The following is a 27500-nucleotide window of genomic DNA, read 5'->3' as shown; positions in this document are numbered from 1 at the left end:
GTGTAGTCAGTCAGAACTTTTGTCCAGAGTCTTTTAAAACATGAAAATCTCTACTTACTAAATGCCGTAAATGTAAATGAATGCAAGAAACATTCTAGCAGTTACTGCAAATTCTGCATGCCCTCAAAAATCTGACAAAACCACATAAAAGAAATCTGGGATCTGATTACAATTACTGCATTTGGCAGATGGCATTATCAGAAGCGACTTTATTTTATTATCTCATTCATACCACTAAGCAGTTGAGGGTTAAAGGCTTTGCTCAAAGGCCCAGCAGTGGCAGCTTGGTGGTGCTGGGACTTAAACTCATGACCTTCCAATCAAAAGTCCAAGATCTTAAACACTGAGCTTCCACTTCTCTGATTACAAACGGAATTGATTCGATTCGATTTTGATTCGTTGCTATAAGATATGTAGCTCTCCAAGAATTTGACAGCATGGTGTTTACTGTGTGAGGAATCACACAGAGCTGGCAAGACTTTAGACATTTTTATAAAGAATGAATTTAAAGGAACCACTTTCACCTGCAAAATCGGGAAAGAAAATATGGGGTTCTTTGTGTCACGCACCATTTGTAGAGATTAGGATCTTTGTGTTACAAGACGTTGTGTGGAAGAATGTTCTTGTAGTCACTGTGTGTGCGTGTGTGCGTGTGTGCGTGCGTGTGTGTTTGGTCTTTGTTCGGTCTGTCACTGGTAAACCAAAGCTATTGTCTCTTCACCTGATGAGCTCCATGCATCCATGCAAAAGCACACACACACACACACACACACACACACACACACACACACACACACACACACACACACACACACCTGTTCTCTCACACACACACCTGTTCTTCCAAACTCACATACATAGATACCAACCTCCTCTGGCATGAGCTGATAGCATCTGATAATAATGCCCTGTACCTGACAGTGTGTGCTGTAATGATTAACCGCCTCTCTCTCCACTTGCTGTGTGTGTGTGTGTGTGTGTGTGTGTGTGTGTGTGTGTGTGTGTGTGTGTGTGTGTGTGTGTGTGTGTGTGTGAATGGTGTGTTTGAGTAAAATTGATTGCCAGGTGCAACAGGCACCAAAACGCTTAGTGGAAACATGGACCCCGGCAAATGTTTTTCTGTACAAATGAGTATTTACAGACATTAATCTCAGTGTCACCCACTGTCATAAACAGTTGTCAGTTTATTAGCTTAATTGATCTAATAGAAGACACACAGCCACCTTTATTGGGCTTATAATTTACATCATTGCACAGCAATTTGCAGCACAGTTCATCTGAGATGGACATTTCAGGTGAATGCTGTTGTGTCTGTGTGTACATGTGTGAAGACTTCAGAATTATGGTAGTAAACAAGTAGTGAATGACATGTAAGTCTATATCTTCAGAGTCGTGTTCAGGCAGGCAGGCAGGCAGGCACTGACTTCTTAACACATGCACAGATGAACTTTCTGACTTCTGATTCACTGACTTCCTGTCTGATTAACTGACTGACTGATTTACTGACTAACCTTCTAATAGACTTTCTGTTTAACCGCCTGACAGATTTATTGACTTACTGATTGACTGATTTCCTTGGTGACTGACTTTCTGACTGATTTACTGATTACATAACTGATTTAATCACTGACTGATTTAATCACTGACTGATTTAATCACTGACTGAATTATTCACTGACTAATTTAATTAGTGACTGACTTTCTGACTGATTTACTGATTACTGACTGAATTGCTGACAGACTTTATGATTACTTACTGACTGATTTCCTTGGTGACTGACTTTCTGACTGATTTACTGATTACTGACTAAATTGCTGACAGATTTTCTGATAGACTAACTGAGAGCCTGATTTACTGACTGACTAACCGACTGACTAAGTGACTAACTAACTGATGTACTCACTGACTGATTGAATTAGTGACTGATTTAATTAGTGACTGACATTCTAAATTATTTACTGATTACTGAATGAATTGCTTACAGACTTTCTGATCAATTGACTGTCTAATTTCCTGACCGTCTAACTTAATCACTGATTTAATAACAGTCTTTCTGACTGACTTTTTTTTGACTTACTGACTGACTGATTTACTTAGTGACTGACTTGCTGACTGATTTCTGATTAAATAGTTGACAGACTTTCTTATTAAATGTCTGATTTACTGACTTTCAGATTAATTTACTAACCGACTTAGTAAATTACTGACTGACTGATTGAGTGAGAGTCTGATTTACTGATTGATTTACTTAGTGACTGAATTGCTGACAGACTTTCTGATTAACTGATTGACTGTTTTACTGACTGATTAACCTACTAGCTGACCTACTAATAGACTTTCTGTTTAACCTCCTGACTTATTTATTGAGTTACTGACTGACTGATTTCCTTGGTGACTGACTTGCTGACTGATTTACCGAATAATGACTAAATTGTTAACAGACTTTTAACTAACTTCTTAACTAACTGATTTTTTCACTGACTGATTGACTTGTTGACTGATTTTCTTAGTAACTGACATGTTGACTGTTTTGTTGATTACTGTATTAATTTCCGACAGACTTTTTGATTAACCTCCTGGCTGACTGACCGACTAACTGCCTGATTTTTTTAATGATTTTCTGACTAACTTACAAACTGACCTACGCACTTTTTAGTTAACCTTCTGGTTGATTTATTGACTTATTGACTGACCGATTTACTAACCTACTTACATTTACAGCATTTAGCAGACACCCTTTTCCAGAGTGATGTACAACATTGCTTTGAAGTCTCTATCAATGAATAAACTCTGGTTCACTGGTTGCAAACTTTATATACCATCAGCCTAAACTCTGTTGAGGGGAATAATAGCACACATTTTTTTTTACATAAAGACATAAAACAAACAGGTATCAGTAGAAAAATGCTGAGGATGGAGCTGGCAGGAAGAATGAAAAGAGGAAGGTCAAGGAGGAGGTTTATGGATGTAGTGAGGGAAGACATGCAGGTGGTTGGTTTTGAAAAAGGCAGAGTAGTATGGAGACGGATGATCCGCTGTAGCGACCCCTAAAAACATAAAACATACGGGTAAAATACATTTTTGTTTAAGTGTTCCAGAAATAGGTAGGTCTTCACCCATCTTTTAAAGGTAGCCAGTGACTCAGCTGCTCGGGCATTTAGGAGAAGCTCGTTCCATCAACTCGGTGCCAAAACAGAAAACAATCTTGACGTATGCCTACCTTGTACCCTGAGAGATAGTGGGACCAGACTAACTGATTAACTTACTGATTTACTTATTGGTCAACTCACTGACTTGCTGACAGACTGACTGACCACATGACTGACATTTGCTTGTAATTACAACATTAAATTTTTTTTTATTTTCTCCCTGCAGGTTCTGCTAATGTTGTTGCGTGCTCTGTCTACGGTGTGAAACATCCTGTAACTGCAGCACTGCACATCATCCTGGGTAAGTGTGTGTGTGTGTGTGTGTGTGTGTGTGTGTGTGTGTGTGTGTGTGTGTGTGTGTGTGTGTGTGTGTGTGTGTGTGTGTGTCTGCATGTAATGTACATAATACCAATAAATTTCAGTTCACATCAAGTCAAGTTTATGTGTATAACGTGTATGATAGTGGACATTGTCTCAAAGCAACTTTGCAGAAATAAATAGATCACAAATATAAATATTATATTCATAAATTAGTCCCTAAGTTTGTCCCAATGTTAAGCTTATTTGTTTACTGATAGAAACTGTGAGTGCAAAATTGTTCATTGAGCCTTTTGCCTATGTCTCTTTTAACCCTATGTCTCTCTGTTTGTTTATAACGTGTTGATGTCTCTCTCTGTATTTCTCTTGTTTTCTTACTTTATTTTCTATTGCTTTTGTGTCTTTCTGTGTGCTTGCCAAAAAGATTTTAGAACTCAGAAACAGAGCAGTGTTTAATAGTACATCAGCAATCATTCAGAAATACAGTGTACAGTGATCTTATAGCACTAAAAGTAGACACAGATACAAACACCAATAACACAAACAATAGGATAAACAACAATATTGCTGCTATGATTACTGCTACAACCAAAACCACAAATTTTCCTCCTTCTCCTCCACTAGTTTTCTCCTCTAATACTATTATTGTTATTATTAATAATAATGATAATTAATAATACCATTAATTGATTAATTAATTATATTAATTATAATTATAATGATAATAATAATAATAATTTTGTCAGTCTGTAAGTTTTTCTACTGTCTTCTGGCCTGTGTCCTCCCATCTCTTCCTCCATCTGTATTTTCATTTATCGCTATCTGTTTCGCTTTCTCTAGCCCTCTCTCTCTCTCTCTCCATATGTTTGGCTGGAAGTCTCTCTGGTGTATCCATATGTTTGTTTTTCTCCCTGTACATGCATGTATGTTTCAATATGTACATATCCATTCATCGAGCCATCCATCCATCTGTTCTTTAATTTGCTTGTCTCTCTCCCCACCTCGCTTTCTCTCTCATATATACACTCTCCATATATACATGTATATAGAATCAGTCCATCCTCATCCCTGCTTTTTGCAGTCTCAGTCTCTTTTTTGTATCACAATGGCAGACTGTGGTTCCATTTTGTAATGTTCTGTTTAATTAAAGCTTGCAAGCTTGTTTTGGGAGTGATTTAGGTGTGTGTGTGTGTGTGTGTGTGTGTGTGTGTGTGTGTGTGTGTACGTGGGTGTTCAGCCCTGGTGCGTGTTCTGTTCCTCCAGCACCAGTGATGCAGTTTAACAGGTCCCATGGAAGAGGAGTGGGTCCCAGGAGGAGACAGAGTACTTGTCTGTCCCCCTCTCCCGCTCTCCATTGTATGTGTTCGTGCTTTTGGGCTTTTTGGCCAGGCCGAATCTTGGCTGTTAGAGGACAAGGATCATTCAGCTGTGTGTGTGTATGTGTGTGCCCTTGTGTGTGTGTGTGTGTGTGTGTCAGGTGTTTTTTGCGACATTTGCACCGATGCGTCTGGTCTATTGTGTTGCCTGTGCAATCTCTCTTGGGCTTACTATGACAGACAAGCGGATTTGGCTTGTGTCAGGGGATTACACACACACACACACATATATACAACCACACACACACACACACACACACACACACACACACACACACACACACACACATATATACACACACACAGCTGGGCTTGCATCTCAGGAAAGCTCGCTAATAGCAAAAGCCTGAGCTGTAGCTTCATCATATTATTAAGTCGCATTATCAGATCGCTGGAATGAGATGAGCTTTAAAAAAAGAAGAAAAATTGTTCGGGTCAACACAACACAATGTGTTCATGTAACACAAACACATTCAAACAGTATCACATGGCAAGTGAGGTTACAGATTCAAGACTTGAAAAGTAAATCAAGATGACCAGATTTTCCAAATATCAATAGGAGAATTTTCGCAAAAGGGAGTAGAAGTTAAGTTTGAAAGATTCACATGGGCATAGCAGGTACATTACAGATACAAACCAGTATAGAATAAGGCCTTTTTTGGTCAAATAGGCCACCAATAAAAAAGAAATGATTTGGATCGTGATTAAACAAAAGTTTGATGTCACTGTCTATAGTCACTGAAAACATCTAATACGAGATGGTATCAAAAAGTTTTTAAGATTAGGTCTGTTTACAATAAGTACTTTATTTATCTATGTTAACACACCATTACCCTTTAAAAATGTCCCCTTGCACAGAAACACAGTGCGCCCAGCATTCCTGCCACTTCTGAAATGTGTTCTGGAAGTCTTCTTTTCGAAGCTTGTCAAGCACCTTCTGCTGTTCATGCTGGATCTCTGCAATAGTGTCAAAACAGTGGCCTTTGAGCTCGATGTTCAGGCATCGAGCTCGCAAAGGCGAAATCCTCAGAGCCAAATCTGCGCAAGTTGCCGACTGGTTTCGACACATCCAGTGGTGGACAGTAAGGAAGTAAACGTAATTCGTTACTGTACTTAAGTAGTTTGTTTACGTATGTGCACTTTACTGAATTAATTTCCATTTGAGCAGATTTCTACTTCACTACATTACACACTACAACTCAAATATCTCATTTTTTTAATCAGCTACATTTAATTCTCCGAAATCAGTCGTTCCATTTATTTATGGGAGGATAAAAACTTAAATGCTCAATCACCCAGCAAACCACCAATCAGGGTCGAGCACTCTGGTTTAAACTTCTTTTGATTGGTGCTTTGTGTATCTACTTATCACCAACATTCAATTCAGCATCAGGTTAACAGCAAGCAAAACATTTAGAGAGGAAAAAACGATGAAGAAACTCCAAAACTTGGGGGAAAGTTTAAAGGGAGCACTTTTACTGGAGTTATATTTAACCTACTGTATCTCTACTTTAACAAGTACTCTTACTTAAGCACATGGTTTTTGTACTTTGTCTACCACTGGTCATGTCAAAAGTCTCTGTGGCAGATTTGCCCAGTTTCATGCAGAATTTCACATTTGCTCTTTGTTTTAACTTGCTTGATTATTTCTCTTCATCATGGCACCTGTTTGTGGTTGGGATTTATTAGGCAACAAGTAAATATTCTGTCCTCAAAGAGGACGTGTTAGAAGCAGGCGAAATGGGCAAGCGTAAGGATTTAAGAGAGTTTGAAGAGGACCAAATTGTGGCTGCTAGACGACTGGGTCAGAGCATCTTCAAAACTGCAGATCTTGTGGGAAGTTCAGAGTCTGCAGTGGTCAGTATCTATCAAAAGTAGTTCAAGGAAAAATGGTGAACCGGCAACAGGGTCATAGGGGTCAAAGCTCATTGATGCACGTAAGGAATAAAGGCTGGACCGTGTGGACTGATACAACAGACGAGCTCCTGTAGCTCAAACTGCTGAAGAAATTAATGCTGTTAATGCTCAATGGGTCAGAACTGTTTTGTCTGCAAAGTGGACCGACCCAATATTAGGTGATGATCAGTGGATATAAAGTTATGCCTGATCAATATACAATTATTATATTATAAGAGTGCAAAGGTGCAACATACAGTACAGTCAACCCCCGATAATTTCCGGTCCAGAACTCGCGGCTCGGAAAATACACGGGTTCTCATTTGAACCTATCTAACAGCAAGTTACGGATTATCTTAAAATTGTTGGGAATGCACAGCGGGACCGAATGTTCAGGAATGTTAGGAATAACATTTTAAACCGTTTTCACCAACAAATTTAATTATAAAAAAAACCCCACATTATTGTATTAAAGTGACATAATGTCTAGCTGAATTCGGTCCCCTGGTGGTCTAGTGGTTAAGATGCAGCGCTCCCACCGCTGCGACCCGGGTTCGATTCCCGGTCAGGGAACCGTCCCCAGCCACTCTTAGTGCCGGTCCCAAGCCCGGATAAATTGGGGAGGGTTGCGTTAGGAAGGGCATCCAGCGTAAAACATGTGCCAAATCAAAACGTGCGGAGGATCCGCTGTGGCGACCCCTAACGGGAGAAGCCGAAAAGAAAAGTTTAAGTTTAGTAATGTCTAGCTGAATTCACTAAGGTTCCATAGGGGTTGCGGGGGTGAGTCGAAAATTTGTGGATTGTCTGAACTCGCTTGGGGTCTTAGAACGTAAGTTCCAGGGGACACCTGTATATTGCAAATAATACAGTATAAGGTGCAAATGTAAAGTTAAACAGAAGAGTATTTTTAAAAAAAGTGACCATAACTGCAAAAAGGCAACATGAGGTAGAATGTTGTAATTTGTGCAACAGTAAGACGCAGCAACAATAAGAGACATGTTAATGTACAGTGCAGTCTTTTTTTGAGTAGTGTTCAGTTGACTGAGTTGGATTTAGAGATCATCGGTTTTATATAGAAAGAAACTGTTCCTGAGTCTGCTGGTGTGACAGCGGAGGCTCCTATGTCATCTCCCAGACGTGTCAGAAGTGGGAAGTGTCTTTGATAAAGCTTCATCACCCTTTGTAGGCAGAGTTTGTGGTATATGTCTTTAATTGAGGGGCGCTAAACACCAGTGATGCGTTGGGCAATGCCAAAATATACTATTAATTATTTTTTGTATCCTGGCTGTCTGTTGTTTTGGATAATAGTAGCTAATAATAAATAATTCATGATTTCCGCCTAGGTAAATTTCCGTCTTTGCGTTTTAATCAAAACTAACTAAATCTAACTAAATCATCCAATTCCTGGTGCTGTTATTAAATAGTCAAATAACAGTATAGAAGGCTCTTGGTATTTAGCTCTGAAATCACTATTGTAATAAGTATTAAGTCTTAATAAAAGCTGGTCCCTGCGTCCTTGTTTATTCTTCTTCTCCGGATCTCCGGGCGTTTTCTCAGACCTGCTTGGCTGAGGAGTGAGCTGATTAACCCAGTAACTGACCCTCTGATTGTTGGAGAGCATATCCCATTATTAACTCTTCAGACTGAAGATGTGGGCCATATGGTGGTGTAACTCATCGCACTTGACCAAAGGGAGGTGGGATACGATAAGGAGTGGGTGCGGCGTGTTCTTTTGTTAGCACTAATTGAGATTGGCACACGCTGGCGTTTTTTTTTTTTTTTTTAACGCTAGTCTCGGTATTTCAAGACGTGCATTCACGTCTCGACTAGCGCAATCGTGACGAGTCGAAAAGAAGCTGTCAGATAGAGCTGTCATTTCAATCACAAGGATTACAAAAGAGTAACATCTTAAAGTGTCTCTCTTTTCTTTTTTTTTTTTTTGGTTTTGCTTAAAGGCATGAGGGAAATCTGGAGATCTGAACGAAAACATAGGCAGGAACGGGGGGGACGTCATGCTTGCTCACAGGGGCTGATGGAGGGCTTGTTCATTTCTAATTAAGCAATATTTACGCATGTGAATAAGGCTAACTGCCAGGATTTGGGGAGAGCTGATTAATAATTCATGAGCTGAGAGACAGGAAGGAAGAACAGAAAAGGGTCAGGCACAGACTGGGCCAATGGGATTGGGGCGTTGGAGCTAACGGGGCTGAGGCGGGAAACGGGCCGGTGGATCGTCACCAAAATCACACACGTAAACACACACAAACACACACACACTCTGGCATGCCCTGAATGAGCTCGGGTATTGACACTTGATGGATGACTTGTAGTTTTACTGTTAGATTTGGAAATGCTTTCAGTTCCTTTTTTCTTGGTTTTTACATTATCACATTGAAGCCATCTTGGATGCCCCGGAGGCCGTCTGTGATTTATTCGGCTCGAGCAAATTCCAGCATTGCCATTATTTATGAAGAAGCTGGTTTTGATCTCTGCTTTCTCTTGTATTAGTATCATGGGTCCCCTTCTTGCCCCTTCCCTTAACCCTGCCTCCACTCATCTCAAAATGTTTCATGGTTCCCATGTCCTTTTTTTTTTTTGGCTTTGTCATGTTTGTCATGGCTTCTATTTTAATCTCCTGACCATCTCCGTTCCATCATTGGTCTATTAGAACTCTGATAATCAGGAGCAATATAATCGTCCCACAATTATTCTGTGCTTAGAGGACAGAATTGACACCAAGTCGTTCTGATGCATGTAAGAACAGTATGTGTTTGTGTGTAGGACACAGACAGCCAGTGGACGTGTGCAGCATGAGCTCCGCCGGTGAGCTGCTGTGCTTCGGGTTCTGTGCGATGGTGGGTTTTGGCGGTCAAGTGCAAGCTGTAGCTGAGAGACTAAACTGGATCCCACCCATGCGGAGACATGAACTCGCCCTCCTTAGTGCTCTCACACAGCTCAGGTATGCTATCTATCATTAGCATTATTGTTCACCTTTCTTTATCAAAAGGATTGTCTTCCTCATTCCCATGCATCCTTATAATCAATCACAAGCACACTGTTAGCATGTACTCCCTTCTTAGCCTCACTGTGTCAGTGGATAAGCAGAAGTCGGCTTCACGTTATGTCTCTCTCATCATTTCATCTGTCATTACCTTTTCCTGCCCCTCTGAATTTCAAGACCCGAAGAGTGCGAGGTGTCTTTTGTTCCCAGCAGCGCCGGAGAACGCGATCACACCCTGTGAGTATCGCCTCATTTCTCTTATCTTCTCCATTCAAATCAACTCAAGGTCATCTTGTGGTGACACACACACCGATTGAGCACTAATGCTTTGTCTTAACACAGAAGTGAGCTGGAGGAGGACCTGACCAATGTTGGTGAGTGCTTGATATATAAAAACCATCTCCTCTTCCTTTTTATTTTAATCTGAATTCCTCTTTTCCTGACCCTAATAATAATTTTTCCTTTTTTTCTCTTTTCTGAAAAGACGATGATGAGTGGCAGGTCCGCAGGGGTCTCTATCTCAGCGTCACCATTATGTCCATCCCATGTATGTGCTCTGTGGCTCCTAAAGGCCTTGCTCCGTTCACCAGGTTTGAGTCTTTAAACACACAACATACTATATTTCCAAAAGTATTGGGTCATCTGGTCATATGTACGGTATGTGATTTTTGAGCATTGCATTCCACATTTGGTCCCAATTTGCTCTTATAATTTTCTCCACTCTTCTGGGAAGATGTTCCTCTACATTTTGTAGTGTGCTTATAAAAATTAGTGTTTATCAGCCACAAGGGGATTACGAAAGGCAGGTGAGGAGACCTGGGGTGCCGTCAGTTTTCACAATCATAACAAAGGTGCTCAGTAGGGATGAGATCAGAGCTCTATAATAGGCTACTCAAGATATTCCTCTCCAAAGCATGAAAACCAGATTTCAAGAAGCTCTCTTTGTGCGCAGGGGCATCGCCATGCTGGAACAGGTTTGGGTTTCCAAGTTCAAGGGAATGCAAAATTGTATTACAGTGCATCTAAAGTCATCCTGTACAATTGAGCGCCTCCTGCTTTGTGGTAACAGTTTGGAAAAGAACCACATATAGCAGGAAAGGTCAGGTGTCCCAATACCTTTGGAAATATAGTGTGTATATATAAATAGAGATAAAAAGAGAGAGAGCGATAATAGATAGATAGATAGATAGATAGATAGATAGATAGATAGATAGATAGATAGACAGACAGACAGACAGACAGACAGACAGACAGACAGACAGACAGACAGACAGACAGACAGACAGACAGACAGACAGACAGACAGACAGACAGACTGGTAGTCCCAGAGTTACGATGGTTCGACTTCACAGTGGTTATCAGGGTTCATTTGTTTCATTGTTATTTTTAAAGTGTGTAACTGTTTTTTTATTTTTTTGGTTTCAAAACTTAATATTAGCTCTCGTCTCTCTCAGTCTATTAGTCTCAGTCATCAATTCAATTGTGCTTCTTACGTACTACAGTACGGTAGTGTAAATTGCTCTGTTTTGGTTAACTTTGTATTGCAATTTGTTTACTTATTAACAAGTTATAGTATACTACCCCAAACTGTTTACTATTTTTTAAGGCTCTTGGGTAGGCTAGACCATGTCTCGACTTACGATATTTTGAACTACGATGGGGTTATCAGATCGCATTTCCATTGCAAGTCAGGGGCTTCCTGTATACTCCTGTGTATATATCTTACATATCTCTGAGCTGCCAAAAGCTCCCCGGTGTAGAAGGTTGAAGCCCAGATCATGGCGAAAAAAATGTGAAATACACAGAATGAAGTTGGAACAGAAATTTGGAAAAAATCAAAATGAATAGACCTAAATGATGATTATAAATGACGAAATAAAAAAGTTCTGATTAAAAGAAAGTTAGTAAAAACACAATAAATAATTATAAAATAAACATTAATGCCAACAGAGTGACCCAGGGTCAGTGGGTCGGGGGCTTAGTTAGCTAACTGGACCGTCTGTGCTTCTGTGTGTGCTACAAATAGAGCTGAACCGAACACTACATGATAAAGCTTACTAATCCCTGTAGATCTGAGATTGGGAATGGATGTTAGCTCAGACATCTTAGGCTAAAGCAGGCTAATCAGGCTATGAAAGGTCTGATTACAGGAAGTGATGTAGAAGACTTAGAACTGGAGCAGATGTCCACAAAATCTGGCTTTAAAAAGTGTGACCTGTGTAAATTCTGCAGGAGACATTATGATCAAATTCTGGACAGGCAGATATGTACAGTATAGGTGTGTATAAATACAGGTCCAGCACACTTCCTGTCAGCTCATGTCACAGTGTAAATGGGATCATTTTAGCTCCGGGGTTGAGTTGAGGTACAACCCGAACTCGCAGTAACATGATGGAGGAGTCCAAATGATAATTTAAAGTGTTGCATGTGCTCTAATAAAGGACACAATAACCCAGAAACTAACCCGATTCTGTTTTTTAGGATGAACAACAATAGCATGGCGCTCACAGCTGTAGCGAACACTTCCAGGTCAGAGTTCATCAAGCACCTGAAACGCTACAGCAGCTCTTACAATCCGGTGAGTTCAGTGGCACATCACGGTGCTTTTTCCAAAAGACCTTCGACTTATCTGGAGCTCAGGAAATCCCACCCACGCTAATGGCGTTAGCGTTCCTTGTGACTATAACAGAATTAGCACACTGTCAAGGCACAGAGGCTGAAATACGTTTGAGGCTAAGGAGCGATTAGCCTGTTTCTGACTCCATGCCTGTTTCTGTCCATGCCTGTTTTGCTGTATGGTCCAGTCTGGTGCATTTTATTAACATACATTCTATTAATATTCTGTAAAGAAGGATGAGTGTCTGGTGTAGAAATGTGTTTAAGATGGTGTTTTGATTGATCCAAAGTGGCACAACGTGTAGTCATTAAAATCTGACTATACCAAATATGATCTACGTTTCTAATCCTGTCCATCTTCGTCACTCCCAACGAAAACCTCAACATCTTCAGCTCTGCTACCTCCAGCTCCACCTCCGGTCTTTTACTCAATGCCACTGTCTCTAATCCATACAACATCTCAGGTCTCACCACAGTCCTATAAACTTTCCCTTACACTCTCACAGATACTTCTCTATCACAAATCACTCCTGCTATCACTCTTCTCCACCCACTCCACCCTGCCTGCACTCTTTTCTTCATTTCTCTAACACACTCTCCATTACTTTGCACTGTTGACCCCAGGTACCTGAACTCCTCCACCTTCTCCACCTCTTCTCCCTGCAACCGCACCCCTCCACTGCCCTCCCTCTCATTCACACACAATACGAAATATGATCAATGCCCTAAAATTGACCTTAACATTCAGATCCAAACTCTAATGCTTTAACCACTAAGCTCCCACTTATGAGTAGCTACAAACTATATAGTGTTTATAATGGTTGAGTCAGGTATAGTAATAAACTTATTACAATTAAATACATATTTAATAATAAAAATAATCAATTACACATTTTATACATATAATTATTTTTGGGAATCTAAACCCGATTCGCCATTTCCTTTGATACCAATAATCATAAATCCAACTCGTTAGCGCTGTATTTGAACTGTACCTACATAGAGCTTGTATTGCACATTAATAAGCAGAAATATCTCCATTGCGCTAGTATCAGGCAGAAAGACATTACTTGGGTTGATAATTCTAGTGCTAGTCAGGTGTCCACAAACTTTTGCCCATTCATAGTGTATTTTCTTGAACACATGCATTAAAAGCTTGTGGTTATAGACAGCGCTCATCTCTGTTTTACATTGGACTTGATTTTAATGTAGAATCTCATTGGAGTCCATGGATGGGGTGTTTATTTTCACCCAGCTGTGTTGTGCTCCATCAAATTGTGATAAACATATGTTTAATAATTTGACCTTATCCAGAGCGACTTACAGTTATCTCAGATATACAGCTGAGAAATTAAATACTAAGGGCCTTGCTCAAGGGCCAAGCAGTGGCAGTGTTGCTCTTTCTTCTTGTAGTTCATGAACGTGTAAATATCAGTGCTGGAGCATAATGAATTAAATGTAATTTGTTACTGAACTTAAGTAGTTATTTCGCTGAAGTATTTCCATTCGGGGAGACTTTTACTTTTACTTCACTACATTTCAAAGTCAAATATTGTACATTTTACTCAAATAGATTTTGCGAAATCAGTCGTTCTTTTTTATTAATGAGGATAAAAACTGGTCCAGCACACAGCAAACCACCAATCAAGTTCGAGCAGGTGCTCTGTTTTGAACTCGTTCTGATTGGCGCTTGGTGGTATCTACTTATCCTCAACATACAGTTCAGCATCAGTTCAGCAGCAAGCAGAACATTTAGAGAGGAATAAATGATGCAAGAAACTCCTGATTCGAACTCGAACACAGCAGCTGTGGCCTTATTTGCATGATTTTAAAACGATTTACTAAAGTAGTTGAACGGAAGGTTTTGGGCTCATCATAATTATAATAGAAATCAATCAGTGTTTGACTCATTAATATCATTCTATTAATAGATTGTTGTGTTGAGAGTAACAGAGTCTTTTCACATAAACTGAGTTGATTAAGTAAAAAGTCTTGTGATAAAAATGATAATAGGAACATCAAAGCTGTAATAAATCATAGTACTTTGGATACTTAAGTACATTTGAAGGCAAATACTTTTGTACTTTTACTCAAGTGAAAGTATAAAGGGACACTTTTAATTTCCTGGAGTCATATTTTTCCCAGTGTTTTTACTACATCGTCCACCACTGGTAAATATTCTTGTATCAAATAATTGGTCTTATTAGGTCTGAATTGAAGAGATTCTGCTTACTCTCCCACACAAAGCAAAAACTAATGGAGCCTTGCGTTATATTACGAGTGCTGAGTGTGTGTTGTGTTGTGTTGTGTTGTGTTGTGTTGTGCTCTGTTGTGTTGTGTTCTGTTGTGTTGTGTTGTGTTGTGCTGCGTTGTTTTGTGGTGTGTTGTTTTGTGGTGTGTAGATGTCCAGCCCATTGCTCTTATATGCTGCCGTTCATTCACTGCCTCCTAGTGGCTATGAAGCACACTACAGCTTAATTAAACACACACACACACACACACACACACACTGTAATCTAGCATTCTTCCTGATCTAAAAAATAAGAAGCTTGATGTAAGAAGCTTGATGTAAAAAAATATAAAATTTTGTCACTGTCTGATTTTCCAAAGAATAATGCATGTTTTGATTGCTTAAATTTACCATTTGTGACTTTTTTGTCACAAAAAAAGATAAATAAATCTGAGAAAATGTAAAATGTTAGTAGATGGCAAAGATGGGTAGATTTACTGCATATTTAGTGATGTTTGAATTATTCCAGTATAAATGATATTGTGTGCGTGTATGTGTGTATGTGTGTGTGTTTGTATGTGTGTGTGTGTGTGTGTGTGTGTGTGTGTGTGTGTGTTTGTGTGTGTGTTATTTTTAATTTAGTGCAATGTGAGTGTGATTTTCATATATTTGGATTATATTGATGGATATCAAATAATAAAATCATATTAATTAATCACTAATTAATTATAGATTAATTTTACAGTACTGAAAAATATATTAAATGTACATTGGAGGTAAAAAGACAACTGTGTTCTTAAAATATATATACAAATAAAATAAATAACAAGAGAAAAGGAATTTCAATATAATTCAGTGTGTCTATATAAAAAAAAAAAAAAATCATATAGGGTTCAATCCAGGGCTTTTAAATAGAGTTCAAGTAGAGTTTCAATACTTTTTTTATTTTTTTCCTTTTTTTTTATTTTGTCTATTTCTGTAATAGTTCAGTTTCTCGTTTGTGGAAGTACAGCGTGTGCGGGCGGTGAAACTGCGGCCACTTTCTCACGGTGATGACGAGCAGCGTGACTCCAAACACACTTCCTTCCTCCCCTCTGAGGGAACTCTAACCTGGAACATTGATGGAGAACTTCTGGAGGTGCAGGGGGAAGTGCTCATTCGGTACACACACACACACACACACACACACACACACACACACACACACACACACACACACACACACACACACACTACATGGACAAAATATGGTTTGTAGACACTTGTCTATAAGATTCATGCTGTATGTGCTTTTTGAACATCCCATTCCACTGTTATTCCTCATATTTACTCCACACCTCTGGGAAGATGTTCCTCTAGATTTTGTGGAATTTTGTCTCAAGAGTTAAGAGCAATAAAATCTGTTTAGGGTTTTTTTTTATGTAACATCCTTTTGAATTGAACCTTCATCCATCAGTCAAAATACAATGTGTTTTGTTAGTTTTCTCATGAACATGGCTTTATCAAGTAGGACAAGTTCTTGGTTTAGCAAGCTATCTTATGGCATCATTGGGTACCTCACTTCCATTTGGTCCATTTGTCTGCCACTTATACTTCATTTTTTTAATACATCGCCCTAGACTGAAACCTTTTGACATTGGACTTCCACTTAAATTTAAACACTGTCAGTCAGAACACACTGTAACTTCACACATGACTTCTTCAGATTTGACCTTCATCACTCCAAAGTCTAATTTAATTTCCCCCAGAATTCATTGCTCACATGGCTATGTTGGCCTGGGGTGTATTCGGCATTCCAGTTAAAGGTGTACAATGGGGTTGAGGTCAAAAGCTCTATAGGAGGCAATTTAAGATCTTTCGCTTTGTGTACAGGGATGGGTTTATGTGTAGATGATGCATTATTGTTGGTGGAAAAACAGTAAGTGTGTGTGTGTGTGTGTACTTACCATGCTCTGTGTTCCACAGGGTTCACACGAAACTTCTCACACTGTTCGGCAGCTACATTGAGGAAGCAGAGGAGCCGCCTGCTAACTGCAGCTGCATTTAATCATCTACATCATGTGTTCCAATCACAGATTAGCTCCATAGGTAGGCTGCGTTTCGGCATTAGTTGGCCTTCTGAGGTAAAAGCAGTCAGTTAAACGCTAACGCATTTGGAAATACGACATGGACGTTCTAGTGAGGATGAAGATACTAGGAGTCATTGCAGGAGTCATTTCCTGTCAAATAGCTAGCATACAGCTGTGTAATGTAAGTTTACGATTTTTCGATTATAATCTCCTCAGGTAAACCGATAAACTAGTGAGTGATTTTTATATGAAGCTTCCTTTCCATGAATCCGCTACCAAAAGAGACAGGGACATTTTTGAAGGTGGAAGGTGAGACAGCTGAAAGTGCAGACGGACAACTCGAGCTCATCAGTTAAATAGAAAAGTGTTTTATTTAAAAAAAAAAACACACATTACACACAGTCCAGTGCATCAGTACTTAAATAACAGCAGAGGACATGCAGGGACAAATTCCTCTTTACACACAAACACACTCTCTCTCACAAACACACACACACACACACACACACACACACACACACACACACACACACACACATACACATCCTATCAGCACTTTACATACGAATTTACTGCTCTAAAAATGTTACTTACTTTCTTTTCATTCATTTAATAAACACAGTGATCTGAAACAGAAATGGAATGTGCCTTTTGCGTGTGACTCCCTGAACAGCAACACCCCCCCCATACACACACACACAGACACACACACAGACACACACACACAGACACACACACAGACACACACACACACACACACACACACACGCACACACACTTTACATTGGCCACTCATTGTGTAAAATGTGACACACAGCAATATGTAATTCATTCATCTCTCTATTTTGGCTCTCTCCCTCTCTCTCTCATTCTCGGTGGCCCTGTGCCAGGCACGCATCAGTCTCGTCATTCGTCTAGAGCGCCGTTTCTGTGGCCGCGAGCCAACACGCTCTCACTCCTTCCATCTGGTGTCTCCTCACCGTCTCCCTCCAAACTCTTAACCATAACACCCAACAGCAGGAGACACGGAAAGAGAGAAAGAGAAAAAGACACAGAGAGGGAAAGAGACAAAGGAAAAGAGAGGGGAATATATGAAAGCTGGATGCAAAAGAAAAACTAAACAAAGTGATGAAATGAATCAGGAGAGTGAGAGAGGAATGAACAGTGTTTCATTTTTTCAGAATAAAAAAACTCTGCTCCAGAGGGGAACTCCTGACACCTGGACCTGTAGTGTGGACCATACCATTCCAAAGTCCTGCAGGGAATCTGTTTTTTACGCAGGTATTCTTAGTGGCAGCCGTGTTTATCACATGAAGGCTTGAATACTGTCCATCCACGCCCTCACTCCGTCCACTTAAGACCACAATCTGAGTCCTGGCACACGCATCCAGATCAGCCGTCTCCCTCCGCAAAAAGTGCAATCGGTTTGGTCTTGAATATAGTCACGTTGGTGCGGTCCTGAACCCGCACAGCCACGTTGATCGAGCTCTTAGTCTGGATCATCCATATCCACACCGTGTAAAGTTCGAGTCCAATGATCTGTTTCTGTTTATATTATTCCTGTCTTCACTATCTGAAGTTCTTACGTGATTTTTTTGGGGGGTTTTTTATGAAAAGCTTTCGTGCTTGGGAACGTAGTCCCAGCTGTCACGCTCGATCTTCTCCTTTTTCTCTTTTAACCTCCGCTTGAAGAAGCCATCCTGCAAAAAGAAACAACGAACAATATGGTTACATGCAAAGCTTTTCATCACATCATTTGAATTGGCATTAAGTTTGAGTTTCTCTTCTATTTAAATTAATATTGTGTATAAATTAATGCCGGATTTGAGTTAGTGATGAATTTGCATTCGAATTTTAGTCAGTAAGTTAAGTGGGTTCGAGATAAATTTGTGTTGGTGTTAAGTTTGATTAAATCTAGTTATAAATATATTATTTTTGGGCTTGTGTAAATGTCAGGTTTTAGTTTTTTAAGTGCCGAGTTTGAGTTTAAGTAACTGCTGAAATTGTGTTAGTCTTTGTATGTATAGCGTTTTTGCTGAATTTGAGTTAGTATTTATTGTGTTGGGTTTCAATTGATGTTTGGATTTGAGTTAGTGGTGAATTTGAATTAGTGTGACAATTAAGTCAGTGAGTTGAATAAGTTTGAGATAAATTTGTGTTAATGTTAAGTTTGATCAAATATTTTGCTAGTTTTGGTTGTAGTGAGTGTTGAGTTTGAGTTAAATTAGAGTTTAAGTCGGTTTTGAGTTTAAGTGAATGTTGAAATTGTGTTTCAACACCTTGGTAGTGTTTACTGAATTTAAGTCAGTATTGATTGTCTTGGGTTTAAATTGATGTTGCATTTAAATTCATATTGAGTTCAAGTGTTGAATCTATTAATTAGCAACACAAGTGGCTTGGGTAAGTGTTACTTTTATGATGAAATTTTCAGCTGAGGTTTGGTCCAGTTTGGTCCAGTTTGAGGAAATTCTTGAATGCCTCAAATTGTAAACAACGTTTATTGGTACAAACATTTCTGACATTTAACATTTATATAAATTTAAATGTACTCCTCAATGTGATATTTTCTATGGATTTTTATTTAATATATTTTGCACAATGAAGGTTTATTTCTAACAGAAGATAGCTAATCAACCTGAATTAGACTGAATATAGACAAATGTTTGCACGAATCAATCTAAAAAAAAAAAACACATTAGTTCTGTATTGTTTTTAATCAGGAGTCTAAGTTCACAAGAAGTCGTCCTTACCTTCCAAAGGCAGAAGACTATCATACCGAAGATGATCAGACCGAGACACAAGCTGAACCCGATGATTATCTGCGCCACAATGGGTGGCAGCTTCTGGCTGATGTGGGCTTCTAACTTTACCTGTAAGGATTCAGAGGTTAAAGGTCAGCCAGTTAAAAAATATAAACAAATAGTCCTTGAAATAAAAATAAAAAAATCGTCAATTATGAAAGGAGTAAACAACTTAACAGTAAGTCCAGTGTCTATACTGCCAACTTGCAAATACCCGTATTGACTCTCAGTGAATTTCTACCATGTTAAACGTAACAATATGTTTCATAGAATATGGCAATGTACTGGAGACAATACATTTATTCCACCTTCCATTTTCATTATGTATAATCATTCTCACTGCTTTCAGTCAGGAAATTTGTACAAATCTATTCAAATAGAGAATCTAATAACAACAAATTGCTGTACAATGGACTTACGACAGCACTGTTGTCATCATTCATGAAGATGGTGGTGTTGTCCTTGACTGGTGAAGTGACAGAAATAATGCTGTCCATCTGCATTATGGCATGCCTCCCCTAATCAACAGGAAGAAGGAAATGTCAGGATTTTAGTCACAGCATTCGAATTAGCACTGAGTTTGAGTTCCTGTTGAATTTAAGTGAATATTGATTTAAATAAGTAAGGAATTTGCATTAGTGTGAAAATTTGGTCAGTGAGTTGAATGAGATTAATTTGTGTATGGGTTAAGTTTGATCAAATATTAAACAAGTTTTGTTTTTTGTTTGAGTGCTGAGTTTGAGTTAAATTGGAGTTTGAGTCTGTCGTAAGATTGAGTAAATGTTGAAATTGTGTTAATCTTGGAGGTTTTGCTGAATTTGAGTTAGTGAAATTGAGTTGAGTTTAAATTTATACTGGATTTGAGTGTCCATTAGTTGGCCATGAGTACAAGTTCTTCCTCATACCATCTCAGGAAGTTTTTCTTTGCAACTGTTGCCACAGGCTCTCTCAATAACGATAAAATTATAGGCACTAATATATAAATAAAAATAAAATGAAACTGCTTTATCTTTGTAAAGCTGCTTTGGAAGCTGCTAACAATGTCTACTTATAAAATGTAATTTTATTGAATTTGAGTTAGATTTAAGACTGTAATTATTTAAATGAGTGTTGAATCTGAGTTCTTGTTGAGAATAAGTTTGTGTTGGCATAGTGTTAAATTTGAGGTAATCTTGAGTTAGTGCTGAGTTAATCTTAAGAATGTATAAGTGTTGAGCAAGTGTTGGGTTTGAAAATTTGAGTTAATAATTTGAGTTTATTTGAGTTAGAATTGATTGTGTTAGTGCTGGGTTTAAGGTTTTGATGAGTTTTAATTAATACTGGATTTGAGTGTTGAATCTATTAGTTAGCAGCACAAGTGGCTTGAGTTAGTTTTGGGTATGAAATAATTTTGAACTTATCTTGAGTTTGAGGTAACATTGAGTTATATATAATCTAAAGTGTGTATTAGTGTTGAGCTAGTGTTGGGTTAAGTTAATCTTAAGCATGAATTGTTGTTAAGCTAGTGGTTTGACTATGTTAAATTGGAGTGAATTTAAAGTTGAATGAGAGTGATAGATTCTACATCCCTGTGGTGTGATATACTTACAGGGCTAATCTGAAGTACAGCAGGGTTGAGCTCCACCTCGATATTGATGGTGACCTCTTTGCCCATGTCCATGTTGCCGAAGTTGCACTGAATGACCATGCAGGCTCTGTCCGCTCGAACACAAAACTGCAAATATCAAGAGATATATGTGTGAGTAAGTGATGAGTTGTCTCTTATTTGAGAGTAGTATGGAGGTATGTACTGCAGTAAGTACATGGGCAGAGATTTACCAGTGTACGCTTGGTGATTTTTGACAGGTAGAACACAAGGTCTTTATAAAAGGGAGCTTTATCAACAACACAGTCGTCCTTTAGTGGAAAGCTGCTGTTCTTCACATGGCAACGGCCTTGACTTGTCTGCAAGACAGAGAATTCAGGTTGCAAGAAAACAATTTTTAAACATTTTCCTATCTATTTTTAGTGTAATGTTTCACACTCTGGTCTTCGACGAAAAGTTTACTTCCTGTTAATGTGCTTTGGCCTGTTTCCCCTTGCACTCGAGCCTGATGTTGTAATAACAGAAGTTCCTGTACACCCTGTTTTATGATTATGAGGATGAGTGTGTAACACGTCCGTTCAAGTGAGCTCTTAAGCAAAGCACATGCTCCGTTCAGCTGTGAAATTTTGATTGGCCACAGACCCATTTGTAAATCACTAAAGCATCTGTTAAATAAGGTAAGTGTAAAAGTAAGTGCTTGGACCCCTGCTGCTGGTAGTGTTGTTGACCCTGTCAATAGCTTCTGTACATCTGGTTCTGGGATACAAATTGGAAAGTAGTGAACTTGAACTTTATTTACTTTGGATAAAACGTTCAGCCAAATAAATAAAATTTCACATGCCGTCTGGTGTTCATACACACACATCCTCCCATCTCTTTTCCACATGAATTACGGTTCCTACATCTCCAAGCTTGGTACATTGATGTTCCAGATTCAGCTTTTTCGAACCAGACAGAATTATACGATCATCTCCCATCCCAACTCACCTGTAAATCTGTGACTTGGATCAGCCGATCTGGATACGGAACCAGAACATGAGGGATTTCGATTTCCACTTTGGCGTTGAGAGCTTTACTGGGACCGAGGTTCATCACCTGTCAGTCAGAGACATGTGTTAGCACAAATCATACCTTATTTAATATTACTTTGGGAGCGTCAGGGGTATTGCAGGCGAGTGACTTCATTAGGCTGTTATAGTTTCTTTTTTTTGAAAAACATGATCAATTCAAGGGACTTAATTAAAAATAAAGGGACTGCAATTTACATAAACTTTACCTAAACATGCAAAGAGATGAGGTACACCCGACCGTGCTTTTTTCAAGTCAATTCAATTCAATTCATTTTTATTTGTATAGCACTTTTAACAATGAACATTGTCTCAAAGCAGCTTTACACAGATAATGTGGTGATTAAAAATGAATATGTTCTTTATAAGTTTACATGTTCTTTATAAGTTCTTTATAAAACCATGATGAAAGAGACGGTGGCAGCTGTGGCGAGGAAAAACTCAATAAGATGGCATAAGGAAGAAACCTTGAAAGGAACCAGACTCAAGAGGGAACCCATCCTCATCCTTTTAACATCTCATTCCAAATTTAGTCTCCATTTGCAGTTATAATATTTGCCACTCTTCTGGGGAGATGTTCTAACAGATTTTGGAGTGTGCTTGTGGAAATTTCTGCTCATTCAGCCACAAAGGAATTATAGTGTAGGGTTGAATTCAGAGCTCTATAGCAGGAGATCTTCCACTCCAACCAATGTAAAGCATATTTCCATGAAGCTGGCTTTGTGCACAGGGGCATTGTCATGTTGGAACAGTGTTTGTGTCTCCTAGTTGAAGTAAAGGGAAAATTCCATACTACCACATCCAAAGACATTCTGTACAAGAATGTGCGTACAATTTTGTGGTACTGTAACAGTTTGGGGAAGAACCACATATGGCTAGAAAAGTCAGGTGTCCCAATACCTTTTTGTCCATATAATGTATTTCACATACTAGCTCAAAGTGAAAAAGGGTCGTATATACAGATTTATATTAAGAAGAATGAGCAGTGTAACTGTACTTAAATGTATAAAGACTAATTTATGACAATAAAATTTATATCCATTTTTTTTTTGTAAAGTGTCTTTGGGACAAAGATTATTGTTAAAGTGCTCTACAAATAACATGGTTTTGAATAAATTGAATTAAATTCAGGACCAACAAGGGACACAAAATATACAAAGAGATGATCATCCAGGTAAAAACAGTTTTTTTTGTTTATGTGTATTGTGGCCTGTATGTAAACATCTGCCATGTAAAATAGCTTATTAAGGGGAGTTCTAAATCCCAGTTATTATTATAATAGTGTAATTATTACAATTTTGGAGATTTTGCAAGGTGAAAGTAAAATTATGACCTCATATGTAACTATGAAAGGTCGCACTACAATCAATCAATGGGGATTATTCAAGTCACGTCTAGTGACTGCAATGGGTTTTATTCAGGAGCATATACATTGCACTTGTTTAGGGGTTGACTGACAAGAAAATGTATTGATGGTTTGGTGTGGGATGGTGTGTGGTTGTTTTCTAACTATAAATTACTGCCTTAAAGGGTTCCAGTACCTTAAACGTGTAATTAAACTTTTGGCTGTAACAGTCGACTGGCTTCAGATCAGGGTCCCCAAAAATAAATGATGTTGGAGAGACATATCTGTTCAATAAAAGAAAGAGAAAGCAAAGGGATGAGTGCTATTCTTCTGTTTCTCAGTATAATACAATAATAAACAGTATATATTGTGAGGAAATGTTTAATAATCTCTGACCTGGTTGTTTCACCAGAATTTCTGTATTAAATTGTATTAATGACTTTGTAGTGACCATGTCACAATTTCCACACTAGGCCTTCAACCTATTATATATGATATGATATATGATATATTATTATATTCTATTATATATCTATTTAATCTATTACCTATTAAAGCACAGATGAAAATAAAATGAAAACTAAACATACAAATTATTAAATTTTATTATAAAAAGCAGCTTATTATACAAACCATTGAAATTTTTCATCCAAATTCATACTGTACTGGCATACTGTACAGTGCCCACCTTTCATTTCCCTGTTGTGTTAGCAGTTGCATTATCTGTATATCAATAGTATACCAGGTCTCAACTGTACACAATTTGTACAGCAAATGTCACAAAAACTTGTCTTAATGTAAGCAATGATCCTTGCTTTTCTTGTAGTGCTCCAAGTTTAATTTGACAATCTTCTAGCTTGTGATCTCTGTCAATAAGTAATGTTCAATATTTCCTAGATAATAGATATGTAAATGATTCAGCATAACACCGACATGCTCGGATAAACCCCGTGACTCACCCATGGACGTTGAAACCCACGCCGTATCTCAGAGGCAGAGTCAGATAAGCCACGTTGTCATGCAGGAGGTCCGCGTTTTCATAGTTGTCTCTAAAATACACACAATTCAGAAATAGACAACATAAAACAAGTTGAACAGTCTGTAGACGGCATCTATAGTAATGGCTCACATTTACACATGTACACATTTTGTACAGCCTTAATATAGACGCTATTGAAGACAATTGGATGGTTCAGACAGTCCAGACCTTGTGGAACAATTTCAAAATAATAATTTTTTAAACATTGAACCACTCATTGTCCTTGAAGATATTGCGCTAAGGAGCATCTTGGATGGATGGATGGATGGATGGATGGATGGATGGATGGATGGATGGATGGATGATGGATGGATGGATGGATGGATGGATGGATGGATAAAATATGGATGAACAACCCGAAAACATAATGCCTCCACCACCTAGTGGCTAAGGTTAAAAAAAAAAAAAAAGATATCTGGAAAAGATTTTTTAAAAAGATTTGCACCATCAAAACTCCTGGGACAAAAAAGACCCACATATAAAACTTTAAATGTTCTTGAACTAATAATTAAACAGAAAATGAGCAAGAATAAAACAAATGCACTCCTGCGAATCTCCTGTACCACCACTTGCACACTTTTTTCTGTCATGAACTGTTCAGTGAAAAGCTAGAAACATGGAAATGCACTTCTATAGTCTTGTATATGTAAAGTTCGAATCATGATTATGCTTCAAATGTCTGAGATCACAAAATGTTTGAACTCCTCATCAGCTGTTTGAAGCTCAAGAACATGCATGAGTGAATGAAACAGCATTGAATTTTTTTGGTTCTTTTGGTCTTTTGGACCACTTTTTTTTTTTTTATAGCTACTGCAAAGTTAAATTACTCCATCAGTTATGGTCATACAGAAAAAAGGAAGACATCATTGGAAACCATGTGGAAACCTCTACTAAGCAGATATCGGATTTCTATTGGTTGAATCATTACATTCTGTGCTGTTGAGCTTTCTCAATTTTTATCATCTTCATCTGATATTAACAATTCAATGAGAACGACTCGAAAAATAAAAATTCACATCTATAAATAAATATCCAGAACATCACCAACATCTTATTCTGTTTCTATGATATATTTTCATATGATTATTACAGTCTACAAATAAACCCACTCTTTGGACTTTAAGTGCAGTAAGATTGTGCATTCATACATCAACAAAAAACGCACACGCATAGTATATAAGAACTATACACGAACAATCGAGGTGCTGTGCTGCTTCAGCTCAAATGACTCATAATATCCAGCCGTGTGCATTTACCAGTCGCCCCTAACAACACCAAAAACACACAGAGGGCCTCTGACATGAACTTTCTCTGTGGGTCCATGTGGACCAGATGCCAGATTACTGTATGGTCCATGAATAATGCAAAGACACAAACGTCATAAACCGGTTATTGTTTGCAAATGTTACATTTTAAACAATTTCCTTCCTCTTTATTGTTCAGTGCTCTAGTTTAGAAAGTTCTCAGACTACATGTATGTGTAGACTATGTTCTGCTTCTGCAGCCTCTTGAAGCAGTTTTCTTATTTTATTTTCTTATCTATCTACATATTTACCTGTGTGTCTGTCTATCTATCTATCTATCTATCTGTCTGTCTGTCTGTCTGTCTGTCTGTCTGTCTGTCTGTCTGTCTGTCTGTCTGTCTGTCTGTCTGTCTATCTATCTATCTATCTATCTATCTATCTATCTATCTATCTATCTATCTATCTATCTATCTATATATCTATCTATCTATCTATCTATCTATCTATTTACCTGTCTGTCTGTCTGTCTGTCTGTCTGTCTGTCTGTCTGTCTGTCTGTCTGTCTGTCTGTCCTATATCTATCTATCTATCTATCTATCTATCTATCTATCTATCTATCTATCTATCTATCTATCTATCTATCTATCTATCTATCTATCTATCTATCTATCTATCTATCTATCTATCTACATATTTACCTGTCTGTCTGTCTGTCTGTCGGTCTGTCTGTCTGTCTGTCTGTCTGTCTGTCTGTCTGTCTGTCTGTCTGTCTGTCTGTCTGTCTGTCTGTCTGTCTGTCCTATATCTATCTATCTACCTACCTACCTACCTACCTACCTACCTACCTACCTACCTACCCACCCACCCACCCACCCACCCACCCACCCACCCAACCATCCATCCATCCATCCATCCATCCATCCATCCATCCATCCATTCATCCATCCATCCATCCATCCATTTTGTGTCTGACAGTCCATCTGTCAGTAAAAAGCTAAAAACATGGAAATGCACTTGTATATCCTTCTTTATGCAAAGTTGAAGTTGTGATAATGACTCTGATAATGACATGCTGCTCAAATTTGCTGGTGTTTATACATAATTCCTTAGTTTTCTTTATATTTATCTCAAACACACTCCACCAGCACAAGTTATAGAGTAAATCTGCATAATTATGGCATAATTTATTCCTTTCCATCCCACCTGCATACAAGAGGCCAATAAGCACAACATCATCTGTGTTTTATTCCACTTTTTGTACAATTTCTATTCATGACAACTTATTTAAATCTGTTTATAGGCACATTTAATAGTGTGGCATGTGTGAAGTTTCCCATGCGTATTACTTAAACAACTATTTCCTCATCATGCTTTTAATTCCCTCTGACACCGGAGACTACAGAAGAAGATTTGGACATATAGAGTGTCCATCATGCAAACCCTTTCCTAAATGTTGCTGCTATAATAAAATATAGATATAGATAAATATATTGATATAGATAAAGCTAATCAACACTTTCTGACCAATCAGAATCAAGCATTTCCTCAGTGGTTTGTTGTAGATGTAAAAAGTATGCTTGCAGCCTTGTGGATTTGTCATACCTTGTGGCGTTGATGCTGATGTTCAGGTCACCGGGGCTGCTGTTTTGGTTTACGTCTAGTAGAAAGCTGATGTTGAGCTGTATGTAAGGAAAAGAAAGAAAGAAATGGCAAAACTGGACAGGAAAATAAATGAATGGAGAAATGCCTAATACCCAGGTAGC

General features: G+C 38.4%; 2 protein-coding genes across 4 annotated transcripts in view; one reads left to right on the top strand and one right to left on the bottom strand.

Moving 5' to 3' along the window:
* The window catches only part of cerkl (CERK like autophagy regulator), a 104727-nt gene extending 87515 nt beyond the window's left edge, over positions 1–17212 (top strand). For 2 of the 3 annotated variants that reach the window (XM_083537038.1, XM_083537036.1), the window contains 8 exons: positions 3377–3451; positions 9522–9699; positions 9919–9978; positions 10084–10115; positions 10226–10331; positions 12223–12319; positions 15573–15748; positions 16553–17212. In XM_083537038.1, the coding sequence (XP_083393164.1) occupies positions 3377–3451; positions 9522–9699; positions 9919–9978; positions 10084–10115; positions 10226–10331; positions 12223–12319; positions 15573–15748; positions 16553–16634 (806 nt within the window). In that variant the 3' untranslated portion in view covers positions 16635–17212. The remainder of the gene's footprint in view (positions 1–3376; positions 3452–9521; positions 9700–9918; positions 9979–10083; positions 10116–10225; positions 10332–12222; positions 12320–15572; positions 15749–16552) is intronic. The other variant, XM_083537037.1, reaches the window with a different exon arrangement.
* Positions 17009–27500, bottom strand: part of itga4 (integrin alpha 4) — a 43750-nt gene continuing 33258 nt past the window's right edge. Inside the window, exons 20-28 of the mRNA XM_083536964.1 lie at positions 27340–27416; positions 24414–24503; positions 23651–23738; positions 22030–22137; positions 21276–21401; positions 21046–21171; positions 19877–19975; positions 19407–19526; positions 17009–18356 (exon numbers count right to left, since the gene is read on the bottom strand). Of these exons, the coding sequence (XP_083393090.1) occupies positions 18264–18356; positions 19407–19526; positions 19877–19975; positions 21046–21171; positions 21276–21401; positions 22030–22137; positions 23651–23738; positions 24414–24503; positions 27340–27416 (927 nt within the window). The 3' untranslated portion in view covers positions 17009–18263. The remainder of the gene's footprint in view (positions 18357–19406; positions 19527–19876; positions 19976–21045; positions 21172–21275; positions 21402–22029; positions 22138–23650; positions 23739–24413; positions 24504–27339; positions 27417–27500) is intronic.

The sequence above is a fragment of the Silurus aristotelis genome (assembly GCF_946808225.1).
Source record: "Silurus aristotelis genome assembly, chromosome: 3".
NCBI lineage: Eukaryota > Metazoa > Chordata > Actinopteri > Siluriformes > Siluridae > Silurus > Silurus aristotelis.
This window is presented reverse-complemented; position numbering and strand designations above follow the sequence as displayed.